The sequence below is a fragment of the Fundulus heteroclitus genome, unplaced genomic scaffold (assembly GCF_011125445.2).
Source record: "Fundulus heteroclitus isolate FHET01 unplaced genomic scaffold, MU-UCD_Fhet_4.1 scaffold_70, whole genome shotgun sequence".
In the NCBI taxonomy this organism is placed as follows: domain Eukaryota; kingdom Metazoa; phylum Chordata; class Actinopteri; order Cyprinodontiformes; family Fundulidae; genus Fundulus; species Fundulus heteroclitus.
In genome coordinates, this window is record NW_023397143.1 from 278,238 (window position 1) to 304,394 (window position 26,157).

At 39.9% G+C, this 26,157-nt stretch overlaps 1 protein-coding gene across 1 annotated transcript; it reads left to right on the top strand.

The window, feature by feature from the left end:
- Positions 1-287: 287 nt before the first annotated feature.
- Positions 288-23,541, top strand: osbp2 (oxysterol binding protein 2). Its single transcript, XM_012876431.3, has 14 exons — positions 288-797; positions 3,323-3,528; positions 8,650-8,900; positions 9,055-9,223; positions 10,259-10,379; positions 10,488-10,554; positions 11,844-11,981; positions 12,103-12,348; positions 12,496-12,616; positions 16,406-16,509; positions 16,606-16,701; positions 17,075-17,259; positions 17,346-17,566; positions 19,378-23,541. The coding sequence occupies exons 1-14, from the start codon at positions 637-639 to the stop codon at positions 19,518-19,520; spliced, it is 2,229 nt and encodes a 742-aa protein (XP_012731885.2). The 5' UTR covers positions 288-636; the 3' UTR covers positions 19,521-23,541.
- The last annotated feature ends 2,616 nt before the right edge of the window (positions 23,542-26,157 follow it).

The following is a 26,157-nucleotide window of genomic DNA, read 5'->3' on the forward strand; positions in this document are numbered from 1 at the left end:
TAGTTGTACTAAATTTCTGTGGTTATATATTATGTGGTTATATATTATAATTTTTCAGACGGCACAACACACATTGAGGAGGAGCGGAGAGGACACAGAGATGACAAAGATGCTTTTTTTTCTGGCTGATTGAGGGGGCAAGGACTTGGGAGGGAGGGGCAGTGCCCCCTTCTCGCCCCGGCGTAGAACCGGCCCTGGCTGTGCCTCTATTTTGTAGATCACAGCAGAAATCGCAGAAAATGCCATATGTCAAGCGGAGGAGGGGGAGGAGGAGTAGGAGGGGGGGGGGGGGTGCATCCATAAGCTGCAATCCTGTAATGAGGACGTCATCGTGTTCTCCTTTCCCCTGGCGCCCACAGGCTCCAGCAGCACCGCATTACAGCGCAGTGTTTGTGGTTTAGTGTTCCTGCATTTCTAAAAATACCAGCGTGATGGTTTTTACAGCGGGTCCGCCTCTCTTCCCGGGGACGCAGGGGAACAACTGCAGGCTAACAGCGGAGTAAAGCCGCCTGGCTGCTGCTGCTGCTCCTGCTGCTGCTGTTAGCTTACGGCGCAGCTGTTTCCAACTCCACGCCAAGTGTCTGCGCCGTGCGTCCCGCTGGAGGAGGGACGCGGCCGGCCGACGCGGGGGAACAGATGAACGAGCTGGTGAGGAGCCTGCCCTCCCCTACGCTCCCCGGGCTCCACCTGCCGTGCCTGGACACCCACAGGGGCTGGCTCTTCAAATGGACCAACTACCTGAAGGGCTACCAGCGGCGCTGGTTCGTCCTCAGCAACGGCCTGCTGTCCTACTACAGGTGACGGGGTCCTGCGGCCGACGCAGCGTGTTTGTAATGACGCGGTGCAGGGTTGTAGTTTTTGTTTGTTTGTGTGTGTGTGTTTTTTTTAGGAATATGACATTAAACTTTTTGTTTTTTCTAGTCGCAAACATTGACTCATAAAGACCTGTCCATATCATCATGCCTGATGTATTTGTGTATAATAAATTATTAAAAATAATATTTTTACAGCGGGATGCACAGTAGAGCAGTGGATAGCTTTGTTGCAGTAAAACGGTCCTGGGGGTCTTTCTGCATGGAGTTTGCATGTTCTCCCTGTGCATGCGTGGGTTCTCTCCAGGTACTCCAGCTTCCTCCCCCCAAAAACATGACTATTAGGTTAATTGGTCTCTCAAAAATTGTTTTTAGGTGTGAGCGGGTCTCTATGTTTTCCCATGATGGATAGACTGTGGACCTGCTCAGGGTGTACCCGCCCGATGCTGGAAAAGAAATACAAATTCATTACTCTCCCATCCCCAGTGGCAGTTCTAGATCAAGTTTGCTAGGGCGGGGCGGGGCAAGTGTTTTTTTCATGGGTGCACGGAAAAAAGTATTGAAACAAAAATAAAAACAGGGCGACATTACATTGTTTTAATGTATTTAAGTGAGCCAAAGAGCCATTTGTGGCTCTGGAACTGCTGTTTGCTGAGCCCTGATCTAGCAGATGAAAACTATTATCCTATCGCAATACGTCTGAGGCTAAAATTTGACACCTTAATTGTTAAATCATTGTTTAGTTAAAACTGTAAGGTTACAAAATGAAATTGGTCCAAGGGACCAATCAGTTACGGATTATGTGCCATAATAAGAAACTGATTTATCTACATGGGCCATAACAGTAAAGGCTCCTTTCTAGAACCGCCCATGCCCATCCCAACATGGACATCAGCTGTTTTCAAATACAAACTACTTAGTTGTGGCATCATTGCCTCTTCCTTACCTCCCAACCCTTTTTATGCTACATTAAACAGCAAGATTCTCCAAAAATATTATAGGCTTGGAGAGTTTGAACCTACTATGAAGAGTTCCCTCCATCAGTCATTACCATATAACGTAGAAAGTATTCCTAGATCAATGTGTGCTTCTGTGCTTTTTGTGTCTCTACTCAATCTTCTCTAACCCCCAGTCGGTCGAGGCAGATGACTGTTCACACTGAGCCTGGTTCTGGTTCTGCTGGAGGTTTTCCTCCCTGTTAAATGGGAGTTTTCCTCTCCACTGTCGCTTCATGCATTCTCAGTATGATGGATTGCTGCAAAGCCATCAACAATGCAGACGACTCTCCACTGTGGCTTTACGCTCTTTCAGAAGGAGTGAATGCTGCTTGTCAAGACTTGATATCTACTTTTTGACCAATCTGTCTGTGTGATTTGATTTAATTTGAATTTGTAAAATGCCTTGAGATGACATGTGTTGTGTATTGGTGCTATGTAAATAAAATGTAATTGAATTGAATGCACAGCACGTATAAATTGTTTGCTAGCACGTATTGCAGCAGTCCAAGCAGTTCTTTGCTGTATGTACAGTGTATAGTGACATTTTGCTAGTGATGAATCTGTGGTATATTGTTCATTGTTCACAGATTAGCACACCGGTTATACCATTGCCCTACCATCCATTTTGTTTTCTCCTGTTTGCTCGCTTAAACTGTGTAACAGCAGCTCAGCAGATTTTAATGCTTCCATGCTCAGAAAAGAAAGCAATCGCAGCCAGTTTTAAACATCACAATCTTACTCTTTAGCGAAATTCTGATTTGTCTCCCTGAAGTGCATTTTCCGCCCTACAGGTTCACAAAGCGTTTCTGCGTGTTGATTGGGAGGCTGCCCTTTGATCTCATAAATCATTGTGGTGCTGCAATATTTTCACATTTTTTGCTGTTTTGGATGATGATCCAGCTGCTTTTAAAAATTCGTTTCAGTTTATTTATATCACACCAGTTCACAATAAACGTCATCTCAAAGCACTTTACCAGACATCAGGTCTAATTAATATACAGCTATAATTAAATATATTGTTTACCTTTAATTAATACTAATACCACATCCAGTCACACTGATTCAATTCAAGATTGATCGTATTTACAGTGAAGTACTGTCAAGGTTAGTTGGTTATATAATGCCAACTGGTAACAGGTCAGGTCTAAGAAAGCATGTGGCGACAGTGGGAAGCAACCGCACCTGTTAACAGGAAGAGACCTTCAGCAGAACCAGTGTACTGCTACCTACTTGGGGTTGAGAGGACCAAACACAGACAGGAAAAAAAAACAATTTCTGAGTTCTTTCATTGTGGGTAAATGGGGTTTACACCTAGCTAATTGCAGCAATAGCTCCGTTTGTGACTCCCTCTTGGTGAGAAACACAGCTAACAGGAAGGTGCAGAGCCAGCAATACTGTCAATGACATGAAAAAGGCACATACCTATTTAGCAGAGGCAGCACCTATTTTTGTTCTTCTGTTGCACAAGTTTGATTAATATCTGTGCCTCTTTTGTTTGTTTTTTTCCTTTAGGACTCAGGCAGAGATGGCGCACACTTGCCGGGGCACTATTCCCCTGGCCAAAGCTCACATCGAGGTGGGTGACACCTGTCATTTTGTGTTAACCAGCGGAGGCCGAAGCTACCACCTGAAGGCCACATCTGAGGGCGAGTGTCAGAGATGGATGTCGGCCCTGCAACAGGCAAAGGCCAACGCCACGCTCCTGATCCATCACTCGGGTACGGTTAACGTTCCTCCTATTTCGAAGCCATTAAAATCTCACTAATGCATCGTGATGAAAGCAGTGACTGTGTAGTAGGACTGGACGATAATGGATGATGGATATGCTGCTGTTGTCTGCAGTTGAAAAACCTGGCTTCAAAAAATTACTCGCCACTCTTGATCCGCGATATAAAATTCCGGGTTTTTCTCTAACAGCGCTCCCTAAATTGTGCAACGAGTGCAGGGAATCAGTGCAAAATGAGCTGCAATCTGTGTCTTCCCACGCCACAACCTCGGACGTCAGCCCTGCATCAGCCTCTCAATTGACTATATAGACAGAGAATGGAACCTGAGGAGTAACTAGTGCACTATTCCCACCTAAATAGGCTATTCTATTTATTTATTTGTTACATTTATTTTGGTCATTTTACTGGTCACTTTAGTTTATTCTTTGTCAGTATTTAATAACATCACCCAGGTCTCTTAAGTTCAGTTATTTTTCTTTAAAAAATCAGTTATGGGTAAAAATGTTGGTTAAGTAAGTATTTAATTGAGATTTAGTGTTTATGTGTTCTTTATTAAAAGTAGGTCATTTAGCAATATCATAAGAGCCAGGTTTTAAATCTTTTTGATAATTATCGATATCAATCGATATGCATTTTTTTTTATCGATAAGCTTTTTTTCTATATCGTCCAGCCCTACTGTGTAGCATTTAATATTTTTAAAAGGGTCAGTTTATTTAATATTTTTAATTCTGTATCAAAGCAGACTGCCTGGCCTAGAAAACAGACTTTTAAAGAAGAAAAATGGTTCTTCTGGCCCACTTTCCTAAAAGCAAACATTTTTCATCATTTAAAGTGTCCTTTAAAAAACAGGACACCAGAGGGCAGCACCGAGCTGTCTGCTGGGACATGGCTGATTACTGTAAAGCCAAAAGGGGCATTTCCAATAAAAATTCCTACATTTCTTTTACTACGAATATGATTATATGTTAAATAATATAAGAAACGGATGGGATATGACCTAAATCAGGAAATCTTGAATTTATGAGCACTTCCTTCTTGATTTGAAATACAGATACATTAAAAAAAAGCTTAGACATGTGCATCCACCCCCCTCCCACTCTGCATCCTATCGCCGTCCCTGTCTCCTTCAGCGGGATGGCAGTGAGTGCTGAATGAAATGACCTTCCTCTCCTGACTCCTCCTCCTCCTCCTGTTCTGGTAGCAGGAGGGGTAAAGGAACAAAAAAAAGAAAGAGCCAGGGAGAGGCATAGCAGGCGCGTGTGAGAGGCTTTCATTGAAAATATTTTCCCACTCATGGACAAAAGGCAGATCCGAGTGCAGCTTTTTCGCTAAGTGTCGCCTTGTAAGTAAGACGTTTTTTTTCTAATATGTAGAGCAGAACAGGATTTCAGGTGGATCATTTGTGCTTTGCATGCCTTTTGAATCAATTTGTGTCTCTGTTATTGTCCGAAGAGTGTCTCAATGTGGAGTTTTTTTTTTAGTTTCACCTTTATGTGTTCAATTAAAATGCAGAGGTAGCTTCAGAGGTGTAAAAAAAATGACACATTGTGTTTATATAGCACACTGTTAAACGCAGCAGTAACACAGATCAGTGCCTGAAGAGGTGCTTTGTAGGCACTCTTCAGGGCTGGAGGAAAGGGTTGTACCTGCGAGATAAAAATCAATGCTTCACTTGCAGATTTTCTGTTTGCGTCCGGGACTGGAAGCCAACGTATAAAGGAGAATCTAAAGGAACAAACCCGTTTTTGCATCGCATCTGAGGTTATGGACAGTTCAGAAATCACCATACACGCTGTTTTCAGTTGTGAAAGGCTTAGTGGGCGCTCGTTTTTATCTGACTGTACGGCAAGCAGAGCTGAGAATCCCGCTGTGTTTTGGTGAGGCGATTACAGATTAGCCACCCATAAGCAGCCACCGGGCTCGGTCCCAGAGCAGATTAATTGGCTGAACGGATCAGAGCGGCGGTAATTAAGTGGAGTTTGCAGAAGCAGTGAGGCACCTATTGCTTGATATCCCGTCACATGATAGGCACCTCTGAGCTTTGCATTTGGGAATCTGTGAAAATAGAGGTGTGTTGTGGCTGTTATGTGTTCTGTAAATGCACATACCGACTCTCTTCCCACTCCGCGTCCGTTATGACGCTCCTTTTATCACCTGTGGGTGTCTTCGTGTGATTTAACTATGAGTCACCGTTTGCTCTCAGACTCTCCTGTGACTCTCCAGCGTTGGGGGAAAAAAAAACAACCCATTACTGCACTCACCAGCGCCGTGTGTCATTCCCCCACACATCCATCTACGTTCCAGGACGAGCTTAATGGCTTTGCATCTCCATATGAACATGCTGGATGGCAGATGGCCTCGGAGAAATCGAATTCTTACCACCTTGAGCGGCAGAAAGCTGCTATATGTGGGTCATGGAACCATTACAGCCTGAAGTATATTTCAGCCTCTCATTTTTAATCTTTTTTCTCCAGAGACTTCCCTAATCCAGTTTGCCCTGATTGTTTTTTTTTTTCTTCCCCCTTTTAATAGAGTGTGGTAGTTTGTCTCCATGCTTTTGAACTCGTAGGCCAGAGTATACTGGCCTAGATTCAAACTACATGCTTATGAGTTCTGGGATTTATCATGCAGTGTTTCGTTTAACAGATACAGTTTTGACCTAGAAACATGTCATTACATCGGATAGAGGCAGATGCATGTGTTTTCTTTGGGGGGGTTATTTAAAATGCAATTCGGTTCAATTCCATTTTACGTTTATACAACACACATAATCTCGATGCACTTTAGAAAGTCAGTTTAATCAAACCATACAGACAGATTGGTTAAAATTAGGGATGCACCGCTATGACAATTTGGGCATATATATCGATATTACTATTGCTGTTATGTCCAATAACCAATATTCACTGATCTGCGTATATATATATATATATATATATATATATATGCACCAACGCACATTTATTTGTACCAACTGAAAGCTATGCTAACAGAGTTTTGAATGTGGGTTATAGTCTAGACTTACACGCTGCTTTTTTACGTCTTCTTTCAATACCGTGAAAAATGACCACACTGCTGACATTGCCTCTGTGCTTCATTAAAAAAAAAACACACACACAGTTCTGGCTGCAATGCATTACTCTCTCTGTCGACTCATATGGCCAAAATAAATGCATTTTAAAAATCGCATGATCAACACCATCCTCTCACACTGGCACAAAGAACAAGTAGATGGAAATAAACATCAATTGTTAATATCAGTCCAGTTTTACTTAGCGGAAAGATGCCGATATTTAAAAAATAAAAATGACTAACATGAGAGGTGATAAATGGTAAAATAAGAAATAGTTTGTCCACACACATTAATATTCCTTTTTCACCCGAAGTTTAACGTTCACAAAGAAAATGGTCGCGTTGAAATGAAAACCTCCACATTCCCTGTTTTACCTCCAGTGGGTGTGTTAAATTTAGATTGTGCTTCATAGTGTGCAGATTTAACGCTTTAATAATTATGATTGTCCTGGACCTGTTTATGTTTTTGTTTGTTCGTTAATTGCATTGTTTGCTCTTTGTGTTTCTGTTAATGCTACAACATGTCAAATAAAATAAAATGTGGTAAAAAGAGCAGAGCAGAGACACAGGGGTACTTTCTATGTTAGAGAGGGTAATGGCAGACTAGTGTGTAGAAAAGAAACACAGTTAAGCAATATAGGCTCTGAGCCAATTTCTACACAAATGCAGGACTTTTCATATTTCTGTAATCTTTTGCGTTATTTTTTTATTTCCAATTACATGCACAAATTTAGGCTTCAACATTCACTTAATATTTCACGGCTAAAAGAATCCTAAAGTAAGAAAGCACTTTTTTTTTTTTTTTTTTGGAAAAGCAATTAACAGTAATCCCAAATTTCTGTATTTTAAGGAACAGGAGCGGCACTAAACTGGATTATAGCAGTTATAGGTCTGTGAGTTGTTAAAAGAAAATTAAAGGCCATTCCTTGCAAAAGTATTCGCACCTTTTGAACTTTAACACAGTTTGTCACCTAACAAAGAAAAACTTCAATGTGTTTTAATGTTTTTTTTTTCTTTCTGAAGAATCAACATATAAGCATATTTGGGAAGTGGAAGTGACAGAATAGATGTTTTTCAAAAATATTTATGGATAAAACATTTTTTTTAAACAGATGCATGGATTTGTATTTGTTGCATAGCAGCTGAAACAATGTTAGATTATGTGGAGAAGCTCTGTAAACATATTTCATTCTCATTTAAATCATTCTATTGGTTGTGTGTTTTTTGGGCAGTGTCCTGTTAAAGGCAAGCCTCCCTCCAATCTTAAGCCTGACAGGTTTTCTTCCAGTGTTGCAATGCATTTACCTCCATCTAACTTCCCATCCCCGTCCCTGCTGAACAAAAGCATCCCCGCAGCATGATTGTGCCACCAGCTTTTTGTTTTTCCCTAACATGGTTTGTTCAGGGTGATGTGCAGTGCTACTTTTCCGCCACACACGGCGTGAATGTTTTTGTGTAGATCAATCAGATGAAATCCAAGTAAAATACGTTGAAGTTTGTGGTTGTAACACGACAAAACGTACCAAAGTTCGAGGTTCATGAAGACTCGTGCAAAGGCCTGTGTATAGTAAATGTGCTTTGTAATGCTTGGTAATCAATCCAGTCTCCTTGAAACGCTCTGAAAGGACTAGAGACTCGCAGCTCGGCTCATGCCAGCTAAGGGAAGGGAGAGCCAGAGAGAGAGAGAGAGAGAGAGAGAGAGAGGAGGAAAAAGGGGTAATGCGTCATCCTTTTTTCTCCCTCTTCATCTAAAAATAGCCTTGCCTCCTGATTGCATAGGCCCACGTTTCCAAGGCAACCGTGTTCATTCACAGCTTTTCCGATTTTTTGTGGAAGGCGGGTTGTTTAGTGATCAGGGTGTGAAGTGTTATTATCCTCTCCCATCCGTTTCCCATTAAGTCGTCTCGCTCTAATCTTGGAGCGTTTTAAAAGCTGACTCAGCCTCATCATCATCGTTAACGCGCTGATGACTGCTCAGACATAGTTTTTTTTTAACGGGCCACTTGTTAAACTGGTTGCACTGGTGTCTCTGTGTGAAGACGACTCAGGAGATGAAACCCCTGTGCCTCAGGAGGACCGTGCCCTCACCCAGGGAGCGCTGAAGTCTCTGGCCACCAAGCTGGAGGATCTGAGCACCTGCAATGAGCTGATCGGAAAGCACGGCGCCGCCCTCCAGCGCTCCCTCAGCGAGCTCGAAGACCTGCGTGGGTCCACCGAAGGCACGGACAAAGTGAAGGCCGTTAACGAGCGAGCCACCCTCTTCCGCATCACCTCTAATGCTATGATCAATGTGAGTTCACACAGCCCCCGCCTCTGCTCGGAGGAGGCCAGCGTAAAGGCTAAACTGATTAATTGCGGGGAGTCTCTTAACGAGGGAATGTGGCGTCGCTTCAGAGCCCGCCGTCCGCTTTGATGTTTGTTGCGTTCACCCACGCTCTCCTCAGGCTTGCCGGGACTTTTTGGATGTGGCAGAATCTCACAGCCAGCGGTGGCAGAAGGCTCTGCACTATGAGAGAGAACAGCGCCACCATCTGGAGGAGACCATTGAGCAGTTAGCCAAACAGCACAACAGCCTGGAGAGAGCCTGGAGGGAGAATCCCACCTCATATACAGGTGAGACACCGCTGTCATTGCCACATAGAGACAAATCTACTATCTATAATATAGAAGAAAAATGTTGGTCTCAGTAAACATTTTGGGGGAGTAGCCCTCTTATGACAGCTTGTTATTCTTTCTCATTTCTTTGACAAAAGACTCAAGACAACTTGATTGTTGTAGCAGAGCTAAACTATATTCAGGTACGGCAGTTTAATTAACGATGATTGAAAATTGGTTTAAAAAAAAAAAATCAATGCACATATTAATTATTGCTTCAGCTAAAATGGAAGGAGTAACAAAATCCAGTGCTTCAAAGCAACACTTGCATCGGATATTTGTAAAGAAAAGGTTTGAATCCATCAAAAAAGTTTGAAGCAACAGCATGGATGAAAAAAACACTGGCTGACAGGAGTGAGGAAGTGTTGCAGCTGAGCCTTAAACATTTTAACCTGTATTGTGCACAGATTTGCAAGGTTTACTCTCCCTCGTTCAATTACTTCTAGTGAATTATAAGGATTATATTTCACAAATTGTTCAAAAAAGCATTTAGAAAATTTTCATTCTACTAATTTGCAGCAACAGACTATAAACTGAATAACCTTCTCATTTAAAGACTCTTCCTTCTCGGGTTTTACTTTATGATTTCAGGTACTTAGCACACCTTATGATGCAGCTTATTGAGCGCTATACCAGTGTAAAAATATGAATTTATCTAACAGCATGAGTCAAATTTGATAAAGCCTTTCCTTCTTTTAAATGTTAAAATCTCAACTGAATTTGATTATATTTCAACATTACTTTTACTTGTTGAGATGGATGCTCAGTGATACCAAATTATATTAGTAAATTGAGTAAATTAACAATGAACAACACATTGTTCATTATTTTTGATTCTGCTTAATTAAACTGAAATATGGAATCCCATTGTATACATTATCTACTCAACCCATTTACGAGCCCTCAGTAAACAATAACAGTAAAATATATAAATTGACGATTTATACAAATAGAAGCTTCTTCATCCAACCTGTCCCATGTTTGCTCCTGCAGGTGTGGAGCGGTCTCAAGAAGGGGACGCGAGTGATGAAAATGAAGAGGCGGAGTTCTTTGACGCCATGGAGGACGCCCCTTCCTTCATAACTGTGACTGCCACTAGCAATATCCAGCGCAAGTAGGGAGCATCACGTTCAGTAAACACGCTGAGATGTCAACGCTGCGTTCTAGCGACGCTAACCGCTATTATCTTATTATCTTTCCAATCCACTTTCTTCCATTTCAGGCGCTCAGGCAGTAACCAGAGTATGATGAGTGGAGGAGTGCCCAATGACTGGACTCACAACGAGAGTGTAAGTCCAAACTATTTTAACACTAAATGTCAAATATGCCTGTCTTGAATTCAATTCAATTAAATTTTATTTACATACTGCCAGTTCACAACACACATCATGTCAAGGCACTTTACAAAGACAAATTCAATCAACTCATACAGACAGGTTGGTCAAAAAGTTTCCTAAGGTTTCCTAAAACCAAGCAGATTGCGTCAAGTCTTGACAAGCAGCATTCACTCCTCCTGACAGAGCATAGAGCCACAGGGAGAGTTGTCTACATTGTTGATGTCTTTGCAGCAATCCCTCATACTGAGCAAGCATGAAGTGACAGTGGAGAGGAAAACTCCCGTTTAACAGGAAGGAAAACCTCCAGCAGAACCAGGCTCAGTATGAACAGTCATCTACCTCGACCGACTGAGGGTTCGAGAAGACAGAGCAGAGACAAAAAAATCACAGAAGCACACATTGATCCAGGAATAATTTCTATGTTATATGGTAATGGCGGATGATCTGCTCCCTTGGGTGGTGTCACAGCTAACAGAACACCAGACCAGGTGTACCTTCTATGAAGTAGAAAAAAGACAGAGAACATAAAGTTAAAAGTTGAAATAACAACAAACAATACAAATTGGAGAACAGTAGGAGAACTCAGCAGAGTGAGATGTAGAGTGTAAAACTATTCATATCCCTTGAATTTGTTCACACTTTGTCACGTTTTAAACACTAACGTCCTTCCTCCCATCAGTTCTGACCGGCTTTCCTGCCTTTGCTGAGGAAAACTATTTCCACAACATGATACTGCAGGGGGATGTTGTGTTTAGGGTGTAGTTTTGGCTTTCCACTTCTTGTAGGATTTGTCATGCAACCCAAAAAGATAAATCTTTATCTCATCTGACCAGAGCACCGTCTTAAGCCTTGTTTGATGTGTTCCCTTCTAGCAATCTTCAAATAGCTCTCTTTTGCCAACCATTTTCTTCTTGCCACTAACATAAAGGAGTGCAAAACTTGTCCTGTCAACAGATTCTGGTACCTGCGCTCTGGATCTATGCAGCCCAGCATTTGATTTTATTTAGGGGTATCACAGTAAAAGGGGCTCAATATAAGTTTATGACAAAACTTTGCAAAAAAACAAAATCCCTTCGTCCTCATAATTATTCGCTGTGTTGTGTTGCTCCGTCACAAAAAAATCCTGATTAAAATACATTGAAGTTGGTGTTCGTAACAGGACGAAAATACAAGAAAAAAATTTAAAGGGTGTAAATAAGTGTCGTAGTTTAAAATATGTATGTGTATTTTGTAATTTAAAGGACACCTCTGGCACAAACCAGATGCAGCTACGGAGAACAAGGCGCAGCCGTATCCCTGACAAACCAAACTACTCCCTTAACTTGTGGAGCATCATGAAGAACTGTATCGGAAAAGACCTATCCAGGATTCCCATGCCTGTAAATCAAATAACTATTTTGCACGTATACGAGTTGGGTAATTGGCTGTTTTTTTTTTTTTTTGTTATACTCTAGAGGTGAATTTCGTCTCTCCAGAAACAAACGACAGGCTTTCTTGCAGGTAAACTTCAACGAGCCACTGTCGATGCTGCAGCGCCTGACGGAGGATTTGGAGTACAGCGAGCTGCTGGACCGGGCGGCTCGCTGCGACTCCTCCCTGGAGCAGATGTGCCTCGTGGCCGCCTTTTCTGTCTCATCCTACTCAACCACAGTCCATCGAACCGCCAAGCCCTTCAACCCTCTGCTGGGGGAGACGTACGAGCTGGACCGAATGGACGAGTACGGCTATCGCTCCATCTCTGAGCAGGCGAGACGCAAACACGCTTGTACTTCTTCGTCACCGCACGTTTAGTTTGCATACAAGCATCGATTTACCAATCTAAGCATTCAAATGGTGTGATGGGTCTGCAGTTAGTAGCTTTCACTGACGCCAGCTGATGCCGTTTAATTTCAGGTCAGCCATCATCCACCAGCTGCTGCCCACCATGTGGCGTCAGAGCGAGGGTGGACTCTGTGGCAACACATAACCATTGACAGCAAGTTTCGTGGGAAATATATTTCTGTCATGCCATTAGGTAAGAAACAGTCAGCAGCAAATAAAGAACAGCACCATCCAGATTTATTGGCACTCCTGGTAAATGTGTATAAAAAAAAATCCTAACATGATTTAATCTTTTTTTGCAGCAGTATAATTTAACACAATTTTTTTTAACACAGACCAACCTTTAAGTCAAACAAACTTATTTATTAAGAAAAAAAGTGCACATTAAGATTTTATTTCTGGCAGAATCACTCGTTGTACCTCTTATGGTACCAATTAAATAAATGTAACTGCAGCGGTTTTTACTCTTGGACAACACGCAGAGGGTCTAGAAACTAGGGTTGAACGATAATTCAATAACAACATATATCGACCGATAGACGTATATGAATGATAGAAAAAAAAGGCTCAATAAAAAATTATATAAAACAGTTTTCCCTGATATAGAACCTACATGATAGGCATTTTAGCCTATCAGGTTAATATTACATAATTACATTCTCGTATCGGGGGGCGTGGAGCTTTTCTACACACTAGTCTGCCATTACCCTCTCTAACAAACGCAGACCCAGGAATGCTCCGCCCCCTTCAAAAAGTTCAGAGAGAGTGCATACTTTTTCTTTTTTTTTTTTAAATACCTGCAGTTTTGGCAAAAAGTTGGTTGAATAAAAGGTTGAGTTTGAATTCAGTGTTCGTGTGTTCTGTATCTAAAAATGGGTCGCTAAGCAACAACATAAAATGGCCAGGGGTGCACTTAAAATATATGTTTTGAATCTGTTGATAGTTATCGATATCGATCAATATGATGTAAATTTTATCGATATGCTTTTTTTCTGTATCGTCCAGCCCTGTTAGAAACTTTTAGTTAGTAATCTGTTACTTCTTGTTTCTTTATGAGGACAGAGGATTTGTTTTAGCCACTCTTTTAAATGTTGAAGACAAGACTACATATCATTAGAACAAAGCAGATATATGCTTATCTTTAGGGGTCAAGAAAGAGCTAAATCGTGACTCCTGTGAACTTGCATTTATATTACAGTTAGGAGAACAATTAAAAAACAACTGAAACTGTGACAAACAAGGTTGGACAGGGACCCACGTTAACTTTCCACCACACACAGTAAGGGCAATGGTAAGGAATGATGAAAAAAACAAGACTCCAAAGCTCACTGTTGGACAACTGCAGCAAACAGTAGCATCTTAGGGTTATCAAGTCTCCTTAGTAAATATTAGATGTTGTCTACATGCCAATGGGTGATCTGGTAGGAAAGCCAGGAAAAATACCAGGACCCACTCCTGGTGAAATCGGTGTTAAAACAAGGAGTAATTGTAGACCTCATGTCTACTGTTGGGTTGGTTGAGGACGTAGACAGGCAGATAGATACTAGCATTTTAAACTTAATACCAATACTAAGAAAATTACTAGATACCACTTTTAATGCCGCAAAATTTTTTTTGAAGTCAAAGGGTTCTTTCTAGTAAAGAGCAAAAGTAATGATTAATAAAATATGACAATATTTGAACTTACTTCATAGGAGCAAAACAACTAAGTAGGAAACAATGAAGCTCTTGTTTTAAAAAAAAAAAAAGAAATACAGTTTAATTGTCTCTTCCTTGTTTGGCAAAACAGTAGAGAAGATAACACAAGAGTACATTTTAATATCCTCTATATAAGTATTCACCTCTGATTCAGTCATGCATTTATTTTATTTTATTATAATTGCTTCCACTTACCTGTCAATTTGCTGTTCACAGACACATTTTACTGCAGAGTAGGGCTGGGCAATATATCTTGATTTTTTTTAAAAGAGATATGGGATGAGACTATTTCGTTTGTATCTTGATGGTCTATGTTGTTGTAGAATTCTAATTTTATGTGTTCCAGTAGGTTATTTTTCAGCTGTTTCTCATATTGATCTACAGCTGTTTGTTAAAAAAAATGTGTCTGTGAGACCTTTGGGATAAAGCTTTGATTCAGAGACGCCTGTTTATAACTACTTTATGAAAAGAAAAATATATGAAGATAAACATTGTATATCAGCATTCAGTCTAAAAATATCGAGATATTATTTTTGGTCCATATAGCCCAGCCCTGCTACAAATGGAAAAATAAAGGATCATTATACACCGAAATAAATTGTGTTTCAACACAAACGTGGATCTGGCACAAAGAAAAAATATATGTAGTATTTTACAGTAAAAGCAATAATCTTGTCCTTGCAATTGTAAACAGCAGCAGCCCTGTACAAATTCTGTCTTTCTGGTAATTTTGCATATTACTTTCTTTAGTGATCCGATCAACTACAGCTCCAGGGTGGATTGCTGCAGATTCCTGCTTTTTCTGCTCTAATTGTCAGCTTCAGTCTGACTGCGCCACAACCTGTGTTATTATTAGCCATATTAGACTTCAGCAGCTTTAAAACTGAAAGGAGGAGAGAGGTGCACTTGTTCGGTTTTTTGCTTCACTATTTATTAGCCGACTGAGCTATCAGCTGAAGAACATTTTCTTGTGTTATTTTGTAAAGCAGTAGAACACAACACAAAAAAAGAAAGGCTCTCCGTGTGAGGTGTCAGAGACTTAAAAAGTCTTAATTGCCTGGAAACAAAATATCTTCTCAGTCACTCCACTCTGTGTCTGCTATTGCCACAGCTGCTGTGGGGAACCTTTGGTTTCCTGAAGTCCACTAATACTAAACCAATATGCTGTGGGCCTATTTGCTTTCTAAAAAGTCTTTAATAATGGCCTCTGCCAGAAAACTAAAAATAGATTGACATTTGCTCTGCTTGTGAGAGACACATCCATCTTTCTCCATGACCATTTTAGTCCCCAAACCTAAATCCCTGTAAAATGAGTTGAAGAGAGAAGAACACAATTGACACAGAACACAAAATGACTCAGAACTACCTGGAGTGGCTGCGCAAAGAGGACTGGTGGAAGATCCCTGTATCTGTATACCCTAACCTTGTGAAATGTTCTAGAAGATGGGTGTATATCCTATTGGCAAAAGAGAGTAGGCAAAATATTAACAGCAGGAGTCTGCCACAGTGTTCTTAAAGAGTAACGCACACCGGTATCAGAGCCTTACGCCACCCAGTCTCATACTTGAAAAATGTGGCAAGAGGAGGCGATGCCTGGCGGACCAGGAAACGAGCAAGAGGTGAGGCCTGGGTGTGGTCTGGGCTACTAGTAAGAGCTAAATAAATGCTAAATAACTGAATGCTAAGCTAATAAATCACTAACCTAAAAATAGATAGGACGGCAAAACTCACTATTCAAACTCCAACTTGCTACGGAGGCACAAGACGGAGCTGCTTTTATACTCTACAGTGGCAGAACTGCTGACACGTCAGTTTCTAAAATGACATCACAAAAACCTTTGAACCAACATTCGATGCAAGACACCCGTTGAACCTTAGGAGGGCGCCACACTGACGGTTTTGGACGCAAAAGCAGAATTTCGACAAATATGACAGGAAATTGTCAAAATAATCATCAGGATATGTAGACAGCTCTATAAGACAACCATATTAACAGTTTAATAGCAAAAGCGTTGATTTTTGGGGTGAGTTACCCTTTAAACACACCAAAAGAATTGTGAATTCTGTGCAATTTAACAAAATTTTTCACTGTCTTTCCAAAGATTGTGCAAACGCAATAAAAGATTCATTCATTTTAAGGTTGGTTTTTTTTTACACATCTATTCAAAAGGTACTGATACCTGGGTAGGGTGTTGTATTAACGTAAAAATTTGCCAAATTGAATCTGTAACATACAAATAATCCAGACTGACGGTGTGTTTGTGTGTTCTGGTCTTCGCCACAGGTAACATTCACCTGCAGTTCCACTCAAGTGGAAACCATTATGTGTGGAGCAAAGTGACATCAACAGTGCACAACATCATTGTAGGGAAACTTTGGATCGATCAGGTGGGTCAAGGCTTACAAATGATAGAAATTACAACTAATGGGGTAAAATAGAAGCTGTTAACGTCTCACTGTTCTCATGCCTTACACCGCTGACAGTCTGGGGACATTGACATAGTGAACACCACCACAAAGGACACCTGCCGTCTCAAATTCTCCCCATACAGCTACTTCTCCAGGGAGGTCCCACGAAAAGTAAGCCTCGCCTTTCCGCTCAGTTACAGACAAGCAGTCGCTAGACATGTGCTAACCGGCACCTTCGACACAGAGCAGACTACGCATCTAACCAGGGTTCCAGCATAGCTTCCAAGTCAAGAGGAAAACATTTTCCTCATCTGTCAAAATCCAGCTTTAAGGAAGGAATTGATTTAATTTGATCTGGGTTGGTCGATCAGTGATTATGTATCACTATGAGATAGGTAGTCTGTAAATGCAAATTTTTTCCCATATTTGATGTTCTTCCAGACCGATAAAATGCATGTATTTAGTTTCACACCTTTCCAGACTTTTTATAACGTCGTGTAGCCGAAATCTTCACTTTTTTTGCCCCTTTCTTCACGCTTTCTAGGTGACAGGGGTAGTGGAGGACGGAGAGGGCACGGCGCATTACATCCTGTCAGGAACCTGGGACGACAAAATGGAAAGTGCAAAAATAGTGGAAAGCAGCCGTGGCTGTGGAGGCTCTGAAGGCAAACAAAAAACGGTTTATCAGACTCTTCAGCCCAAGCTGCTGTGGAAAAAATACCCTCTTCCGTACGTTTCTGAACCCCTAACGCTTTGCCGCCGCGTCCGCGTTGCTTGAATGAGCGCGCGTGTGAAAGCTCTGCCTCTATTCGCAGAGACAACGCGGAGAACATGCACTATTTCTCCGCCCTGGCGCTGACCTTGAACGAGCCGGAGGACGGCGTTGCACCCACCGACAGCCGCCTGCGACCGGACCAGCGGCTGATGGAGGCGGGCTTGTGGGACGAGGCTAACATCGAGAAGCAGCGGCTTGAGGACCGTCAGAGAGTGGAGAGAAAAAAAAGGGAGGCACAAGCTAACCAGGCTCTGGAGGAAGGTGAGTTCTTTGGAACCCTCGAAATCATAACAATATTAGGCAAGGCAAGGCAAATTTATTTATATAGCACAATTCAGTACAAAGATAATGCAAAGTGCTTTACATGATTAAAATATAGCAAAATAAAACAGAATAAAAGCAAGTAGGAATAAAATGTAGATAGAAAATAGAACAAAGAAGTGGTGTTTCAGTTAACTAGAACAGTTGAAGGCAATCCTAAACAAATGTGTTTTTAATCTTGATTTAAAGGAACTCGGGCTTTCCGCACCTTTACAGTTTTCTGGATGTTTGTTCTAGATAAGTGGAGCATAGGAACTAAATGCTGCTTCTCCATGTTTGGTTCTGGTTCTGGTTCTGCAGAGTAGGCTGGAGCCAGAAGACCTTAGTGGTCTGGAAGGTTGATACACTGATAACAAGTCTGTGATGTATTTAGGTGCTAAGCCATTTAGGGATTTATAGACTAACAGAAGGATTTTAAAGTCTATTCTCTGAGATACAGGGAGCCAGTGTAAGGATTTTAGAACTGGGGTGATGTGCTCTACTTTCTTAGTCTTAGTGAGGACGCAGGCAGCAGCGTTCTGGATCAGCTGCAGCTGTCTGATCCACTTTTTAGGCAGACCTGTGAAAACACCGTTGCAGTAATCAATTCGACTAAAAATAAACGCATTGATTAGTTTTTCCATTTCTAAAATGTTATATTGGAAGAGTTTTATTAACACATACAGCAGAGAAAGCTGGAGTATAAATTAAAGCTAAGCTAATTTATCAACATTTATTTATTAACGACCACACAACAAATTGGTGGAATTTCTTTCCAGTACTGCATGGCATGCTCACATCGCGGTGTGAACACGCAACAATACAACACTAAATACAGACAGACACACATAGAAACATCAGTTAGTGGCTTGATTTAATGTCAGTACAGCTGTTGGGAAAAAGCTGTTTTTGAATCTGAAAAAGAAAATCCAGATTTTAGCTGAGGTTTGACTTACAATGACTTGCAAAAGTCTTCATACCTCTTAAACTTGTGCACATTTTGTCACATCGGAGACTTCAAGTTTGGTGTGCGAGGGTATTCGGTCCGTTTTACTCTGATAGCCTACACTCTGATAACATTATGCATAGCACAGGGGTGGACAATAATTCAATATCAATATATATTGCGATATAACTTTATTCAGTAACGGTGATATGACATTTCCAAGATTTCAATATACGTTACAGTCTATGATTACAGCATTTGTCACTGACTGACGTTCCGGGTTTTATGTAGTTTAATGGGCTTTATTTTTTTATGCCAATATTTCTAAAAATGTTATATTGGAAGAGTTTTATAAACATGGCAAAATAATTATCATAAGTTTGTACAGGCATCTTTCTGAGGCTTTTATTTTGTTTATAAAATTAAGAAACATATTGTGATAAAAGTCTTGGCCATATCGTCCCGCCCTAGCATAGCATAAAACTAACACTGCAGATCCCTTTGAACACACCACCATGGTGAAACATGGCGGTAGCAGCACGATGCTGTGGGGATGCTTAGGGAGGCTGGTTAGAGATGAGCTAAAGATGGATAGAGTTACATTTAGGGGACAATACTTTACATAAGCTGCAAAGGATTAAGGCTGATTACTAATTGCAGGGTTTCCTTTACAGATTTGAAGTGATTAAAAAGTTAAAAACCTGTGCATCCTTTTTTTTTACACTGCACAATTACTTTGTGTTGACCAATCACAATAATACCAATATTAATAATTTTATTTTGGAAGTTTTCTTTTTCTTAAGCTTGTTTACCTCTTTGTTTTCAGGGCAAGACATTGAAGGTTACCAGCCAGTGTGGTTTGAGAAGAGAACAGATGAAAACACAGGAGAAGCGTCCTACCTGTACAGAGGCGGCTACTGGGAAGCTAAAGAGAGACAAGACTGGAGTCATTGTCCTGAGATCTTCTAGGTATCCGGCTCAGATGAGCAGGCGGCAGTATTTACACTCAGCTTTTAAAGCACAAAACCTCCAGCCTCCACTTCCTGTGTATATTTGTTCCCTCACTGTTACAGCTGTGCTACCAGGATGCATGGCTTTAGTTGGTGTTCGCTTAAGCGCTCTGCAGAACTTATTTATGTGAGCAATTTGAGTTCTGTGTGCCTGTCGGCGCGTGTGATTGGGCTTTAGTTTACAGAGAACCAATTTCAGCAGAAAAACACACCCAACTGAGTGTGCACGTGCAAACCGGGGGGCGTGGAGCTCTCTGGGCGTCTGCTACAAGCACTGAATGTCCTCGCTCTAATCAAGGATGGGTAGTAGGGACATCAGTCTTTGAAGGAGTGGGACAAAGCCTTCTTCTGTGCTGTAAAGCTGTCTCAGCAGAGCATTATTTACTGATCCGTCACATTCATTGCTACTTTGTACCACTCTATTTTTCAAAATTGTGAAAATAATGTCGCGCAGAACAAGCTGTACCCGGAGTGACCTCTAAAAACAAGGACCTTGGGTCACAGAGAACTGATTTTTTTGTTGAAGCTGCACTCCATCAGTTTAACACCTTTAATTCAGTTCACTCCAAACACAGATCAGCGCAAACCCTGAGAGATTGTATGTATGACTGATTTAGCACCAAAGGAGTTTTATTGAGTCCATGAAAAATTCTATAGACACATTATTTGTATATTTTCATCCTAGATGTTGAAGACTACAAACTACAGAATTTTTGAGTATTTAAGAAGTTTAACAACAGGCATTTCTGGGTTGTTTAGAGATTATAAGGCAAAAATATTTTGATTTTAAACCATTAGGGTGTCTAATTGAATGTGATCAATCTGTCCAGGAAAAAGCCAAATTGTACGAGTGATTCAGAAATTTCCCCAAGTAATTACTTGAAGTTTACCTAATCTCTCTACACATGATCCTCCACAATTACAAATCAAAAGCAGATTTTTTTTTCTTTTGGGTTTATATATTCCAACCATTTCCTTTGACAGCCACAACACTAAGCTCAAGTAATCAAATATCAATATCAGTGGTAATTCAAGCCCATCAGAAGACTCCCGTCTGTCAGTTTCGGGTCTCCCAGCTCAGGGGGCAAACATCTGTAACAAAAAGGTCTGGAAAAAATTACAAGGAAAACTCTTCTGCTACATTTAAAGTTCTAAAAAGCACACAATAATTTAAAGTTTTTAACCCTTACTGAATAAAATTAGTAATCTGAGATAATTGGTCAAATACCTAATCAATAAGGTAATACAAGCTTTGAATTTAAAAAAATATATACAGAGATGGGCTGCTATTGCTGCTATACTATATTAGGAGTTTAATTAAAAGACCTATTAAACATAAAATAACATTTTAAAAAACATGACATTCTGCTGGTGATTTAAAAAAAAAGGAGCTGATCTCTGATGAAGAGAAGCAGAATAATCGGATCTAATAAGACAGGTCGCTAAGAGCGTCTATTCCCAGCAGTGTCTGGGCTGGAGAACAAATACTGAGAACAAATACTCTGCATTCAAGCACGACAGTTACAACATCATTATGTGGGAATGATCGCAACAATTCATAGATTAGTATGAATCTAGGCAGGCAAAAACTGATTCAGAAGTGTGCTTTTTCTCCAGCAGACCATTTAGGAGGTTATTTCTTTAGTTTGGATTATAGAATAATAATCAAATCTTTAAGATTTTTCATTAGGCCAAAACGGCCCCAATTTATTAAACAGGTAAAGGATTAAATAGTTATTTCACCCAGGTCACATTCACTGATGTGACTTTGTTGGTATAAGATCTCGACCTCTACGCATGCGTGTGGGATATCCAGCACTGCCCTCTGGTGGTCAGAAGGAATGAAATAGAAACATTCATTTTGCTTTTGGATCTTTCAGAGGTGGACAAGATCAATGTCTTCATTTGCTCGGATCGCTTTTTTTTTAACCCTTATACAATTAAATTGTCATTTAAAAACAGTTTTTGAATTTAATTGAGTTGTCCTGGTCTGACGTTAAAAAGATTATGATGATTTGAAGAATTTAAGCATAGCAAAAACTAGACACTGTAATTGCACTTTGTTCCCCCTTTCATCCACAACTACCGTACTTTTCGGCCCATATGACGCACCGGATTTTAAAGTGCATTAAATATTCTTCCCAAGTGTGAAAAATAACTCAACCCCTCCCCGGTACACAGCTCTCTCCTGAGAGGGTAAGCTTTCAGTCTCTGTAGGGAGGACAGAGTAGTTGGACTACAGTGCCCTGTTTCTAAAAAAAAAAAAAAAAGCCAAAATAAACATAACTTTCATGTTGAATTAACTTACTTGGTTTATTTTTGCTAGTGGGTACTCCGAACGCGGGCTGCCTTACATGAATGCACCAATAGTTTAAACATTACAGTCAGGCAGTCTTGTAGACAGCTCAGGGGTCGGATTTGTTTATCTTTCAACTTCAATCTCTGTATTATATCTGAGTTGCCCCCATCCTTCTTTATTATCCATGTTCCTCCCTTTACATCTTTTTTTTTCTTTTGGGAACAAGTTTTAAAAAAAAATAGGGAAACTAACAGATTGGCATAAATCATAAGTCCATTAGTATTCCTAATACTGTGCTGCTGGAGTCTCAGTGTGTTTTTTCTTTATTTTATTTTCCTCAATCAACAATTTAAAAAAGATGGATGCATAAACAAACATAATTTCTGAATGATACACCTTTTCTTAGTTCTCAGGCTGGAACAGAAAACATCTATTGGAAGCAAGATATTTTTATCATCAATCTAGTCCACAAAATAACAAAAACTGTTTTGTGGAGAAATGAGGGAAGATGCTCAATTTCCTTTTAAAAAACAAAAAATTAAAACATATACTTTGACAACTCTCAAGGTGCATGTCTTCAGTCCAACTGGAAATATGTCAAGACTCAATTTTAAGAGTTTCTCTGATGCATAAATCAGTTAAACCTCCACGATTGCACACAATAAGAACTTATATCGGTGCTTAATGGTAATCATAGCCTTAATTAGAGTATTTAACAAAACGGTAATCCATTGTGTATGACATAAGTATGACATAGAAACACAAGCAATTTTATACAGATTATAGATGTTTTTTATTCTATTCAGACTTATAAGGAATGCTTTCAGGTGACTGTTTTTAGTAATAACACTCAGTTTAGGATATCAGTGTTGAACAACTTTTCCCTCCTTAAAGTTTAAGAAACTATGATATCCATAACAGATATGTATATCAGTTTATGTGTATATGTTATTATGATTTTATTTCCTTGTTCTTGTCACTTTATGAAGATGCTAATTGTCAGCAATAATGCAATATAGACAGCTATTTAAGTACAAGAAAAGCACTAATATGTCAAACTAGTTTAGATTTCCATTAGATGAGCGGTGGATTAGTTGCTAACATGCACATGAACTTCACTAGTAAATATCCCCCATAGCCAATAATTACCTGTGTATGTATACCCTGCTGTGCATAATAATAGGGCATGGTTCACATATATGGCTGTCAGGTCAGTTTTGACCTGTATTTAGCAACAGTGCTGTGGAATATAGAAGTTCTTCTGTTATATCACTGTAAAAAAAGAAAAGGTTTGACATTACTTGAATATTCACTCTTTTGGTTTTGAGTCGTCGAAACCAAACACAATGAGATTTTGCAGAGGCTAAATGTGAGAATGTAAGAAGATTAGATGCTGTATGTAATACTATTCTAAATAATATATGGAATCCTATTCAAATGAAGCACAAAGTCTTGTTTATCTGCTGAGACGTGGTACAGAATGTGGGGTTTTCCATCGCTGTACACACAGTAGCTACTATGCATGGTTTCAGAGTGCAAATGCACTTTTGTAGTGAGCAGCTTTCCAACCTTGCTAAGTGTTTGTGAATTGCCAGTGAAACATGATGTAAATTCACCTTTTGTGCCCAGTTACCTCAAAGAGTTTCAGTTTTCAAATCAAATAAAAATACTCTAAAAGATATGGTTCATTGTCAAGTCCTTTTTTTCAGTTGTGTTTCTCATAGTTTACGGCATCAGAAATGAATCAAAAGTTGTTTTTTTATTTGTTAATAGAACAATGTTATTTTAACTGTTTTTATTTAAAGCATTATATTTGGGTTTTTAAATTGTGTCCAGTATCTTTCGGCAACTGCTTTTAATGCTGACTTGTTTTGCAAAAGTTTAAAGTTACTTTTATTTTTCATTCATAATCATCTTTGCACATGCCTGTTATACCTTCAGGCGTAATCCCATCCCTAGTTTTTACACTATGTTTTACACAGCAGGTCAAATTGACATGGAACACATACATTTTCTAAGTATATGTACAGTCATATTCAAGACATTAGAATATTATTGAAAGGTTAATTTATTACGGCAGTTCAAATCACTATGGGAGATGTATTATATAGATAAACACGTATTGTGTATTATATAGACAAACACAGATAAACAGATTGATGATGGGTTAAAGCCTTTATTTCTGTTTTTTTTTTTCAACTCCAGTTGAACTTTAGTCCTAATAAAAACACAGCATTTCAGATTAGAATATTGCATCAGACCAATAAAAAAGTACCAGTTTTCATGTAGAAATTGAGGCTTAAACAAAAGTATGTTTAATATCGTTATAAAGGTTGTTGTTTTTTATAGGTACTTTTAATCTGACAAAGAAGCCTCTTAGATATGCGTATTTGAATTTATTAAACATGACTGTAGTTCTAAAGGTGCAATTGACAGAATGTTCACCAGGTGGCAGCAGCAACCCATCCAGTTCACACGTGCATAAAAATCATACCATAGCAGTCAAAAAAAATGAGGTCAGATGTAATATAATTGAATGACACAGGAGGAAATTATTGAACACATGAAGAAAGGAAGGTGCAAAAAGGCATGGAAGGTCTAGACATCAGCTGAGCTTTATCAGTAATCAGAAAGCTATCCTATAAACTATACAATCCTGCCACTTATAGTGAAAATTAATAACAGTGGATTTAGTCCCAACTGATGGCCAATTAAAGGGTTCCTCATTACCAAGGTGTCACACATGAGGACATCTCATGTTGGGCTAAACCGGTGAGCTCCCTCAAGACCTTCGCTGCCTTTTTGTGGTGTTGGTTGCAGAAGAATTCCTGAGCAAGTAAAGGTGCTGAGCATTATTGTGGTCATATTCTGGAAGCGGAAAGAACATCATTAAACCATGAACAGGTGATGCCTGCAAGATTTCAGACAGGAGTGAAAAGAAGGACCTAAAGAGTTGCGCAAGAGCCGAGGAGCACTCAGAAAAAAATGGAATTAGAATGCACAGCTGTTTCAGTGAATGCACTCAGCCAACATGGCCTTTATGTGCATCACAAGATCCCTTTGCTGGAGAAAAAGCATATTGAAGCATGTTATAGTTTGCTGGGCAACTTTTAGATACGCCTGTGAAAGACTAGGACAGTGTAGTCTGGTCACAGAGACCAAAATTGAACTCTTTGGATGCCATCATGTTTGACATTTAAAATGCACTGCATTTCATCCCAAAACACCAAACCATCAGTGAAGTTTGGAAGTGGGAACATGATGGTGTGGAGCTGTTTTTCCAGCCTACAATACTAAGGCTTCATATAACTGAACGAAAGATGAACGTAACGTGTGCTGAGACTGTCTTGTTGACAATCTGCTGACATCTAGTAGGATGATGAACATGAAAGCAGGGTGGACGTATCAGCAAGAGAATGATTCCAGACATGGCCAAGGAAAGTATTTTGTTTGTTTTAGAGGGAGAACATAAAGCTGCTAGAAGTGCCAAACCATCACCTGACCTGATTCATACAGTAACTTAATGCAATGAACGTTCATAGAAGGGCCCCACAACGTTTTCAGGATTTAAAGACTGTGTAAAAAATTGACAAAAATAACCCAAAAAAGGTTAGAAAATAAAACAACTGGACTTCTATTCTGAAGCTGAAGACGTTTCGCTTCCCAACCAGGAAGCTTTCTTCCTGGTTTCTTCAAAATGTTTGGAGCAGTGTGCCGTTCCAAGCTTTATAGACCTGCAGGCGAGGGCTTTTTAGAGCTTGGATTCACATGCAAATTCACCTGGAACCGGCCAGAGTTCCAGGTGAATTTGCATGTGAATCCAAGCTCCAATGAGACCTCACCTGCAGGTCTAGCGAAGCGTCTTCAGCTTCAGAATAGAAGTCCAGTTGTTTTATTTTCTAACCATTTTTGGATCCATCATGACCTTGATGACAGTGAATCTTCACCAACATTTTACCAAAATAATACCGGAGTAAGGCACACAACCAGGTTCTTCATACTGGAGGCGCCTTGAACCTGTCATCACTAACAACAATACTTTGTACAATAGGCTTTTGTACAAATTATTAAATACATTTCAATAAGCAGCACCTCCAATTAGCTCCTTCTTATCTTAGAGACCTTTTAAAATTCCAGTCTGTGTCGAGAAGTCTACGTTCAAATAATCAACTACTACTGACAGATCCTCGGACTTGACTTAAGAGGAAAGGAGATCGGCTTTTTCTGTTGTTGCTCCAGTTCTGTGGAACAATTTACCTCTTCAAATTAAATCTGCCCACAGCCTGGATCATTTTAA

Coding starts and splice junctions, on each gene's coding strand:
- osbp2 (XM_012876431.3), top strand. CDS start 637: ATGAACGAGCTGGTGAGGAGCCTGCCCTCCCCTACGCTCCCCGGGCTC. Junction 9,224..10,258: donor GAATCCCACCTCATATACAG/GTGAGACACCGC, acceptor TTGCTCCTGCAG/GTGTGGAGCGGTCTCAAGAA. Junction 12,617..16,405: donor TATTTCTGTCATGCCATTAG/GTAAGAAACAGT, acceptor TCTTCGCCACAG/GTAACATTCACCTGCAGTTC.